The sequence below is a fragment of the Leopardus geoffroyi genome, chromosome B4 (genome assembly GCF_018350155.1).
Source record: "Leopardus geoffroyi isolate Oge1 chromosome B4, O.geoffroyi_Oge1_pat1.0, whole genome shotgun sequence".
Taxonomy (NCBI): Eukaryota; Metazoa; Chordata; class Mammalia; order Carnivora; family Felidae; genus Leopardus; species Leopardus geoffroyi.
The window spans coordinates 77,700,195-77,711,931 of NC_059341.1; the positions used below are offsets into that span (position 1 = coordinate 77,700,195).

Genomic DNA, 11,737 nt, shown 5'->3' on the forward strand with positions numbered 1-11,737 from the left:
GAAATAGAAAGTAGAGGAAGTACAAGTGAGAGTCTTGCCATAGGGTATATAGGGTGGTGGGTGGAAGGGCAGGATCAGATTTTCAAGAAAGGATATTATTGTTCTCTCTTGAGACTATAGGTAAATAGGTTTTTGTTTTTAAGGAAGTTACCGCAAATTTAGAAAGCAAATAGCAGAGATTGGTTAAAAGGCTTATGGAGCGTGGGGTGCCTGGGTAGCTAAGTTGGTTAAGCATCCTACTCGGTTTTGGTTCAGGTCATGATCTCACGGTTGTGAGATCTAGCCCCATGTTGGGTTCTGTGCTGATAGCATGGAGCCTGCTTGGGATTCTCTCTCTCTGCCCTTCCCCCACGCGTGCACACACACTCTCTCAAAATACATAAACTTAAAAAAAAAAAAAAGGCTTATGGAGTGTAGCAGAGTTTGCAAGAGAAACAAGAGAGGGAGTTGACTAAAGGTAAGTAGGATTGATAAAGAAAAACGAGAGCTCAACTGAAATGAGAAGCCAAGAATTTATAGGAGAACGAACAGTTCTGTGCTTTAGAGTTTTGTTTCCTTGCAGCTTTTAGCTTCTGTGGTACAGGATTAGAGAATGAGATTGGCATGTGACCTGTTTTATGATTTGTGTCTTTTAGAGACCCCAGTCTTCATCAGCTGAAGCAAAGGCTCCAACGCCAAAGTTTGATTTATTAGCCTCAAATTTTCCTCCTTTACCTGGAAGTTCATCAAGAACTCCAGGTGAACTTGTTTTGGAGAGTAGGATGTCTGATGTTGTTAAAGGTGTCTACAAAGAAAAGGTAAACACTGAAGCATCGGTCTTTTACCTTATGGGACCATAGTCAGCCTTTGTTTCCAGAGTTATTATTTAAAATTTTATTTGCACCTAATATGTATTTCTGGCAGTTTTTATTCATGGGATTTTCAGCACACGTTGAGTATTATTAAAAGATTTATGATAAAGCTGCACAGGCCAATAAAATGTTGCTTCATTTTTGCATGTCTTTGTATCAGTTCAGCTTGGTAGAACTAATTGATGCAAGCTGGTGGAAAGTGGTGTTTGCGCTGAAGTGCCTGTAATTAGCCAATGATGTAAAGGGATCCTAAGTTAGTTTGCTAAACTCAGGCTTTCCAATAGTGGAGAGTTGATGTCAAAAGATTGGGCTGCCCCATCCTAAAATATTTTTGAGTATAGACCTCTTCCTAGGGTAAAATCCTTACACCACACAGATTTCTCATTTTCTTCCCTTTTTCTTCTTAATTCAGTTTTCATTTTTATCTCATAGTGTGCACGTACATAGTATATCTAGGCTTATAATGAAAAATAGATAGTAGTTCCCTGCAACCACTTCAACTCTAGCTTTTTCTTCTATTGTTTTCCCCATATAACATGGTTATACTGATATCTCTTTTCCTTCTTCTTTTTAAGTAATTTCTACACCCAGTGTGGGGCTAGAATTCATGACCCCAAGATTAAGAATCACATGCTCCCCTCACAACCAGCCAGGCATTCCAGTATACTGCTGTTTCTTGACATTCCAATTTTCAACGTCTATTAACTTCCTATTCTAGAAGCTGAGGATTTAGTTCTCTTAAACCAACATACTTTTCTTCATCTTCCCTGTATATTGTACTGCGTCATATCTGGGATACCATCCATTGTAAAGATGCCCCGTTATTTTAGTGTCACTAAGAAAGTAAAAGCATTGCCACTTATATTAGGATATGCCATCATTTGTAAGTCACATCTCAATATTACATATTTTTTTCATAACTGAACTTCAGTTCAGAAAATTGCTATTATTTCTCCTTGTACTCTCAGTGGCTGGCCGCACAATGCACAATCCTGTAGCTAGGGCTTTCTTTTGCCATCATCATCCTGGGAATTTTCCTTAGTCTCTTTTGTTGCATCCTCTCTTTTTCTTAATCTTGTTTTACTTTCCTGTATTATGGTGGGTCACATCTTCCTGAGCTTCCTGAATAAATGGGTTTTAGTATGTTTCTTGAGATCTTGCATTCTGAAAATGTTTTTCTGTTCTCATATTTGATCAGTAGCTTATTTGTGTAGAGGTCTGTATTAGAAATCATTTTCCCGTGGAATTTTGAACGTATTTTTTTGTCTTCCCTTTTAAAAAATAATGTGCAATATTGTAGTTATTTAATCAGTCTTGAGATAGACATTTTTTTCATGTTTTCCACCTTTGAAAATCAGGCTGCCATATAATTAAAAGTTATTGTAGTTTAAGTGGCATTGTTTTTTTCTTAGTAATCCATAAAATAATAGTGCATTTTACAGTTGATGGCTTCTCAGATTTGTTGAGGTGTGATTCACACACACATATTTTTAAAGAAGAAGAATAATAAAGTGTGCCTCCCCTTGTAATCCCAACCCACAATTGTGGACATTAAACATCAACATCTTAGCAGTGCCATCTGTCTCCCCCTTTATTTATAATTCTTCCTATTCCTTCCCTTCCTCCCCATCAGAGATAAACATCCTGACTTTGCAATAATAATTTTCTTGCTTTTCTTTATAGTTTTACCACTCCAGGTTGGGAAATTTTTTCTGTAGAGCTGGGCCAGACAGTAAATATTTTAGGCTTTGTGGGCCGCATGCTAAAAACTTAAAAACCACACTTAGTTCATAGGCCGTACCAACAAAAGTCATAAACTAGATTTGGCCAGTGAGCCTTGGTTTGTCAACCCCTAATATACAGTATACTGTTCGTTGTGCCTGTTTTGAACACAATATAAATGGAATTGTATGTATTCTTCTGTTGTGTGAAATTCATCACTGCTGATACAGATGACTAGTTCATTTTGCATTGTTGTATTCTGTTGTAAGAATGTCATTATTCTGCTGTTGGACACTTGAGCTGTCTTTCTGTCTGACATTATAAGCAATTATGCTATGAATGTTCAAACCATACATGACCCTATTTTAAGGGTATTACGTAGTGGAATTGCTGAGTGGTAGGGCATCTTTTAAAATTTAATTTTTCATATTTTATTGGCCGTTTGAGTTTCTTCTTTTGCAGAGTCAAGTATTTGGTACTTTATCTGTTGGGTTATCTCTTATCTTGCAGATTCATGGAATTTAAAAAATTTATTTTGTATACTAATCCTTTGTCAGTTATGTATGTTTTCTACCTATGGTTTTCAGTCTTTAGTATTTGTAAGTGAAAACAAGTTCTTAATCTTATTTTATGGTTTGTTCTTTTTATATCTTGCTTAGGAAATGATCTGTCTTCCAGAGATTCTTTTCAGAAATCTATCATTCTGATTCCTGATAATTCTGTAACCTCTTTTTTCCCTCTCTAGAGGTTTTAGGATCTTTTATTTAACCCTTCTGTTCTATGTAATTTTATGAAGGTGTATCTTGCTATGGCTCCTTTTTTTTTTCTTTTTGAGGGAGAGAGCATGCACCCACCCGTATGCGTGAGCAGGGGAGGGGCAGAGAGAGGGATAGAGAATCCCAGCCAGGTTCCACTCTGTCAGTGCAAAGCCCAACATGGGGCTCAATTTCACGAACTACGAGAAGATGACCTAAGCCAAAATAAAAGTCAAAATGCTCAACTGATTGAGCCACCCAGGCAACCTGTTGTGGCTCTTTTTTTTTTTTTTTTTAATTCATTGCTGTGGATACTTGGGAAACCCTTTCAATCTGGAAACTTGTCCTTACCTTCTAGAAAATTTTCCTGTATTTATGTATTTTTTTCATGTTTGTTTATTTTTGAGACAGAGTATGAACAGGGGAGGAGTAGAGAGAGAAGGGGGGGATACGGAGGATCCGAAGCAGGCTGTGTGCTGACAGTAGCAAGCCCGATGAGGGTCTCAAACCCATGCACCACAAGATCATGCCCTGAGCCAAAGTTGAACACTCAACTCACTGAGCCACCCAAGCACCCTGTGTTGTGTCTTTGATAAATTCTTCACCTTTCTTTTTTCTCTTTCTTGAACTTTTAATTTGATATTGCACCTTGTAGGTTGAATCTCTAATTTTTGTTGTTTTGGCTTTCCTAATATTTATTTTTGTACTTGTCTATATTTTCTACAAAGTTTTTCTGAATGTTACCTTTAAACCTGCTGAAATTTGTATTGCATCAATCGATTTTAATTTCTAGGGCTTACTGTTCTTCTTTGTAATTGTAGTAAAATACATAAAATATAAAATTTACCATCTTCAGCATTGTTTAGTGTGTACTGTTCAATTGTGTTAAGTACATTTGCATTGTTGTACTTCTAATCTCTAGGACTCTTCATCTTTTTTTTTTTTTTTTTTTTTTTTAATGTTTGTTTATTTTTGAGAGAGAGACAGAGCATGAGCAGGGGAGGGGCAGGGGTAGAGGGAGACACAGAATCAGAAGCAGGCTTCAGGCTCTGAGCTGTCAGCACAGAGCCCGAATGGGGCTCGAACTCTCGAGCTGTGAGATCATAACCTGAGCCAAAGCCAGAGGCTTAACCAACTGAGCCACCCACATGCCCCCAGGACTCTTCATCTTGTAAATATAAAATGCTGTAGGGGTGTCTGGCTGGGACAGTTGGTAGAGTGTACTACTCTTGGTCTCTGGATTGTGAGATCAAGCCCTATGTTGGGTGTAGAGATTACTTAAAAATAAAAACATTTGAAAGAAGTAGATAATAAATAAAATACTGTACCCTTACACAGCAATTCCCATTACCCACTTCTGTCCCCTTTGCTCAGCCCCTGTCAACCACCATTCTACTTAGTATGAATGTGACTACTCGAGGATATCTCATATAAGTGGAATCATATAATATTTGTCTTTTTGTGACTGGCTTATTTCACATAGCATAATGTCCTCAAGGTTCATCCATTGTGGTAGTGTGTACTAGTACGTACTTCCTTTCGTTGCACTGTAATGTTCCATTATATGGATAGACCTCAATTTGTTTATCCATTCACCAGTTGATGAGCTTTCAGGTTTGTACCCAAACCTAATAATGCTACTATGAACATTTATGTATTAAGTTTTTGTGTAGACATGTATTTTCTCTTACATATATTCTGCTGGGTCACATGGTAACTCTATGTTTAGCTTTTTGAGGAACTGTGAGACTGTTTTCCAAAATGACCGCACCATTGTACATTGTCACCCTCAGTGTACGAGAGTTCCAATTATCTCCATATCATCACTAACATTTGTTATTGTGTGTCTTACTGATTATAGCCATCCTAGTGAGTGTGAAATGGTTGGTTTCTCATTGTGGTTTTGATTTGCATTTCCCTAATAACTGATGGTAGTTGAGCATCTTTTCATGTGCTTATTGGCCACTTGTATATCTTCATTGAAGAAGTGTCGATATAAATCAATTTTGAAATATGATTTTACTTTAAGGATAACGAAGAGTTGAGAGTTAGTTGCCCAGTGCCTGCAGAGGATGAACAGACAGACTGCACCTCTGCCCAGCAACTCAGTATGAGTACCAGTCCTCCATGTACCGCTGAGCTTCCTGCACTAAGGTACAGTTTCAGTATAGAAGATCTTCCACATTGAGATTACTTTTTCTTCTGATCGTTTGCTTAGGTGTTTTTGTGTGCTGTATTAAGTCTAATATCAAGCTCTCTTTTCCTTAGCACAACTCAGCAAGTAAAGGATCCAATGGAGGATTCCACTGTTCAGAAGGATGTTCTCAACCAGACAACTATACCAGTTTCTTCCCCGAGTACTGCAAAGCCATCAAGGACAAATAGTGCTTCACCATGTAATAGTAACATAAATGCAGCTGTAGCTATGGCCCTACAGGTAACTTGATGAGTTTGGTATGTGAGAAAAAAACAATAGGTTAAATAATGAGATTTTTTTTGTTTGTTTCCCGCATAAGTCTTTGCTAGAGTAGAGTCATTGGAAATAGCCCAAATTGAGGCTGCCTGCCTCAAATGAAGCTAAAGGAATTTAAAATCACTGTGAAGAAACAGGAAATTTTAGCCTTTGGGAGATAGTGAGGAAGTCACTATTCATTCTGGGTTTTTTTAATGGCTTTTTTCTGACCATCCTATAGTTAAGTGAAGCTTCTTTCTTACTCAGATTATGATGAGTGTATTGTTTTTGGGCTAGTGTAAAGAGGCTTTGAGCCCCTTGAAATTCTTTTTTTATAATGCTTATTAACAAGTCTTATGAGGGCCACTCCTATTTTTACTTAGTTTCCAGAAATTGTTTTTATAATTAGGGAAATACAGAAAAGCAAGGAGAAAAACACAGAATTTATGTATAATCTTTTCATTCATTGATATAACTAATTGCAGTTTGGTTATAGTTCCTTTTCTCTAGGCTAAGAACAGTTTATTTTGTTATTTAATAATAATAGAATGGCAGCTACCAATTACTGAATAGCCTGCTCTATGCCAAGACCAGTGCTAAAGACTTTTTACATGCTTTATCCCATTCTCATAACACCCCTATTGTCCATTTTTTTCCGATGAAGTAATTAAGACTTAACCAGTCCTCTATTAATACATTATTGGTTCCCAGATGCTGTTAAGATTCTCGTGGAATCCATCTTAGGGTTCTTTGTAGCCAGGGAGGACAGAATAGAATCATTTCATTTCATCACATGAATGTACATTATTAACTTAATCTGTCCTTCCTTATTAGACATTTAGGGTTGTTTCCAGTTTTTTTCATCACCGTAAACAATGCTGACATGAACATCCTTCAGATGAGGAATTCAGATAAATTCCTCAAGTGAAGTTATTGTTACATAAATTACCAAAGCATTTTATTATTTTCAGCGAAGTTATTGTGTTTTTGTTTTAAGATTGTTCCAATACACTTTAATAGCAATGTGTATGAGATTGCCTATTGCCCTTCCCTAGAAGATGACTTACTGGGGTGCCTGGGTGGTTCAGTGGGTTAAGCATCCAGCTCAGGTCATGATCTCACAGTTTGTGAGTTTGAGCCCTGCATTGGGCTCTGTGCTGACAGTGTGGAGCCTGCTTGGGATTCTCTGTCTCCATCTGTCTCTGCCCCTCCCCTGACACACCCTCTCATAAATAAATAAACATTACCAATAAATAAATAAATAAATAACTTACTGATTTTCTTATGGGTCACATTATCCTTTTTTTTTTTTTTTTTTTTTTTTAATGTTTATTTTTGAGAGAGAGACAGAACATGAGCAGGGGAAGGGCAGAGAGAGAGGGAAACACAGAATCCGAAACAAGACTCCAGGCTCCGAGCTGTCATAACAGAGCCGATGCAGGGCTCGAACTCCCCAACTGTGAGATCATGACCTGAGCTGAAGTTGGACGCTCAACTGACGGAGCCACCCAGGTGCCCCTCACACTGTCCTTTTTGTAGCTTATTATTTAGAGAATGTGTACCATAAGTTTGTTTCTTATCTTCACTTCAAAGGAACCCCGAAAGCTAAGTTATGCTGAAGTGTGCCAGAAGCCCCCTAAAGAACCATCTCCAGTTCTTGTGCAGCCACTACGAGAACTTCGCTCCAATGTAGTGTCTCCCACCAAAAATGAAGAGAATGGAGCTCCTGAGAAGTCCATTGAGAAATCACATGAGAAGCCAGAAGCAAGGGCTAGTAAGGAATATTCTGGTTTCCGAGGCAATACCATTCCCAGGGGAGCAGCTGGAAAAATCAGGGAACAGAGACGCCAGTTTGGCCATAGGGCTATACCTCAGGGAGTGACTCGACGTAATGGCAAAGAGCAATACGTGCCACCCAGATCACCAAAGTAAAACAAACAAACAGACTATTCAGAAACTTCTCTCTCTTCCCATTAAAACTTGAGCCGTGGCTGTATTGAACTGTTCTGGAGGGGAAGGGGTAGCCAGGAAGGAAGCAGGAGAAAAGTCTATGTCCTTAAATCATTGTGGATTTTGGAGTTGTGAGCAGTAGAATCCCAAAATTCATCTCTAAAGTGATTTTAAAATGCTGGAGGATTCCAATCAGTATAAATATATATATATATATATGTATACATATATAAAAATATAATTTTTCTATTTTTGTTTTTGATTTTAATTTGCAGAGATCTTCTGCCTAGAATCAATTTTGAGGGTTCAGATTTAGCTTGGGGAAAAAAACATATTACACATCCTTCAGTATAGGAGATGAGGGAGTGAGAGAAAATATTTTTTGAAGAAGCATTTCTGTAAAATTAGAAATTACTTTTTTTAATCTATTTAAAGTTTGGCTTGGAGAATGCCATCTCTGCCTATATGGCCTTGTGTTGCAAAGCAGATCAGTGGCTGGAGTGCCTGTTTTGGTGTGAGTGTGTGCAAGGGTGATTGAAGCCAAATCTGTTGTCATGTTAGTAAATGATTTGCAAACTGAATGTAATACTGGAGTAGATTTTTTTTTCCATTTTGAAATTCAGTCTGAACAAGCTGTTAAACTCTGATTGTACTTAGAGATGTGACTATCAGTCAGCTTGATACTCAAGGAAAGAATGGGGGTTATTCAGAAAATCAAAAATTTGTTTTAGATCTGAGTGGATAGGTCAAATGGACTTCAGAGGTTTAAACTGCTTTGTGATTTCCTGCCCCCCCCCCCCCCCCCCCGCCATAGGAAACAGGTTTTTTTGTTACTTCATTTGTTATTCTCTGTTCTTTGACTACCCACCCCCAAAAGCAAAATAACCACCATTCTACAGAATTGTATGTTTCTAACTGCCTTGACCAGTCTAGTCAAATCATATAACTGTTTTAAATTTCCGAATTGAACATTGAAGTAGTTTATTCTTCTGTTCACGTGTTTAGAATTTTAGATCCCAGAATGGTAGGTCAGACTGACCCTGCAGTAATTTATTCGTGTGTTAAAGATGAAACATTGTAACTGATCCTTAAAGTATTAAATAGTGTAGAAGTCAAAAAAATTTTTTTTAAACTTAATTTGGGGGCAACTTTTTTCTGTTTACATTATATTTTATCATCTTCTTCCTTCCCTTTCTCAAAAAAAAAAGAAATACAGTTTGAAATTCACAGAAACAGAACCAGCAAGTCATGAGATTTTTGAGTTAAGATGAGAAAGATAGTTGAAGAAAATTAATACATACTTTCTCAGTGAATAAAGTTGTAGCTGTCATATTAAGTAGGCAAGTTTACATGCTGGTGTTTAGAAAATGGCTAAAATATTAAAACCATGTTGCATTAATCTGTTTTAAGTCAGATCATTTTTAGAGTTCTATGTAAGGTGGGGTTTTGTTTTCTTTTTAGGGATAGTTTGTAATGGTAATAACTGTCCCTTATGTTAGTGAATTACATATGTACAAATTGAAACTGTAAATTGTGAACACTGGAAAGCACCATTGTGACATAGAGTAAACATCTTAGTAATATATTAAAATGAATGTAAATGGAGGTTAAAATTACATTACTGTGAAACTCATCTTCCAGCTCTAAGTTAAGCTTTGGAGATTTGTATTAGTAGGTAACTAAACACTGCACATTTCTGTACAAGCCAGAATTATCATTTCTTTGTAACTTATTATTCAGCTTGGCAGTTGCTTTTGATTTGGTGAATTGATAACATGGTATATAATATATTTAAGCAGTTTGAAACTATTCATTTCTACACACTATTTTTTAAAATCATATACTAGAATGAAACATACAATAAAACTACCTGTGCTGAAATTTGGGGGAAGTTTAGGTCCTTGAAAAAAAAAAAGTATTAATAATCATTGACTACATCTATGATAAAAGTGCTTATTTTGGTTTACTTAGATAATGCTGCAGTTGGTGGAAATGATAAACATTTAAAGTGTTAACACTCTGTGAATGCCTTGGATTTAAGAGAATAAACATTTTATAAAAATCACTTGGTAAGGATTATAAACTTAATTATTGCACTTAAAATGAAACTTTACTTTTCTTACAATGTGTCACAGAAATACGCTTGTATGCTATGTGACTTACTGTTAGTCCACCCAGCTTCCCAAAACTAAATGTTCTAACTGAAACAAAGGAAGAGTCTTCTTCTTGAAGAAAGCAACTGTGTTCTTGCTTTTTTCCCCCCAAAATGCTATTGAAAGTAGAAATTTAAAGACATAATTGTTTTTAAATTTCTTATAAAATAGTGTTTTTAATTTAATTTGCCTCATTACAGCTAATAGTTCCCAGTTTGGTGGGATGTATACGGAAGAGAGAGAGAGAGTGTGTGAGTGTGTGTGTGTGTGTATGATATATATATATATTCACAGTATTTAGCATTTATTTTATTACAGCAAATTTAAGGTTTGTATCTAAATGATGCCTATGAGTTGTGTGAACTTGTTTGGGGTTTTTTCCAGCAGTTCTCTGTAACTGATGCGGGTTGGGCATTTATTGTAGTTCAATTATTTATTTGGTTCTTTAGAAGGAGGAATTTAAATGTCAGTTTTTTCTCTTCATCCTTCTGACTTAACACTTCCTTGGGCTGTTGAAGGCTAAAAGTATATACAGATGATATTGAGTGCATAGTACAGTGGTTTTCTGTCATAGTTCTTACTGCATGAAGAGAATAAGAGTCACACAAGTTCATCGCTTTGCACTTCATAGAGAAGGTATACGGAGATATTGCAAACCTGTCTCTCTTTCCTATGCTGATAATTGAGGTTTTAATCATCTCTAGGGCCTGCCTGTCTCTATCAGTTTTGCAAATATAGACACTGGCATCCAAAAGAGTGATCCATCTATAACTTTATTCAACTGGATTTTGGAAGAAGATAAGATCTTTCAGTGATAAGGGTTTATTGTTGTTATGTGCTCGATTTGCATGTGATCAAATGACATGCGATTTTTATTTTCAGTTCCTAAAATTAAGGTAGCTTGAATATTGTTTCACATTCCATTTTAAATAACCAGGTTGGCTTTGCAAAAGGCTTAATAATAATGGAGTGTTAGCATCTGCTGGAGCAGAAAATAGTATTTACAAGTTACTGAACACTTTCTTGAGCTTTATTAGTTACAGCCTTAATATTTAGTCTCTTGGCTTAAATATCCACTGGTTTTACTTTGACACAGTTGAACAGCACTGGGGTTAGGTCTCCTGATATTTTGTGTTGGGCATGTACATTAACCCTGTTTTAAAATAACATACCCATTTTGTTTGTTTTTACAGAAAAGATAAAATGCAAAGAGGACAGTGTGTTCCTTTTGAGGATTTTTATAAATTCTTAGTTATATGATGAGGTTTTTTCCCAACTTTTTATATTTCCTTACGATTTGATGGTCATTAATTTAACTTTAGGCTTTTTTGGTATATGCTAACTTAGCTAGTCTGAGCTTCCAAGAAGATACATAGACATTTCAGTTTTTAATTAATTGAATGAGGACATTTTAAGAAGTTGAAAGAGAATTTGTTTTCAAGTTGAGAGTAAATTCTCTTTCTTTCAGAATCGTCTGATTATTAAATAATTTAAAGTTTATTTTAAAAAGTAGCAACTTTTTATGAATTGTTGAGTAGACTGTTCCTAAAAAAGTACGACTCCTATGTCAACAGGCTGTGTATAAAATAAAATGGTTTTATTTTCAGTTTTTCAGCACAAAACACTGATCAGTATATATAAGGAAACATCTATATCAAGTTGGGGTTTTTTTGTTTTGGTTTTTTTTGCCTGATTTACATGTCTTTTGAGTGACCCCTGTCAAATGTTCAGGGTCGGGGATCAGAACCAGTTATCCGGCTTCTGTTTTGTCCATTGCTTAGGTTTGTTCCTGTTGTCCAAACTGCTCCCTCCCCCCAACCCCCCCCCCCCAAAAAAAAGATGGTGTGACACATG

At 36.3% G+C, this 11,737-nt stretch overlaps 1 protein-coding gene across 9 annotated transcripts in view; it reads left to right on the forward strand.

Moving 5' to 3' along the window:
* Positions 1 to 9,795, forward strand: part of LARP4 (La ribonucleoprotein 4) — a 66,056-nt gene extending 56,261 nt beyond the window's left edge. For 7 of the 9 annotated variants that reach the window (XM_045466592.1, XM_045466590.1, XM_045466594.1 and 4 more), the window contains 4 exons: positions 636 to 797; positions 5,358 to 5,482; positions 5,597 to 5,765; positions 7,374 to 9,795. In XM_045466592.1, the coding sequence (XP_045322548.1) occupies positions 636 to 797; positions 5,358 to 5,482; positions 5,597 to 5,765; positions 7,374 to 7,712 (795 nt within the window). In that variant the 3' untranslated portion in view covers positions 7,713 to 9,795. The remainder of the gene's footprint in view (positions 1 to 635; positions 798 to 5,357; positions 5,483 to 5,596; positions 5,766 to 7,373) is intronic. The other 2 variants (XM_045466596.1, XM_045466598.1) reach the window with 1 other exon arrangement.
* The last annotated feature ends 1,942 nt before the right edge of the window (positions 9,796 to 11,737 follow it).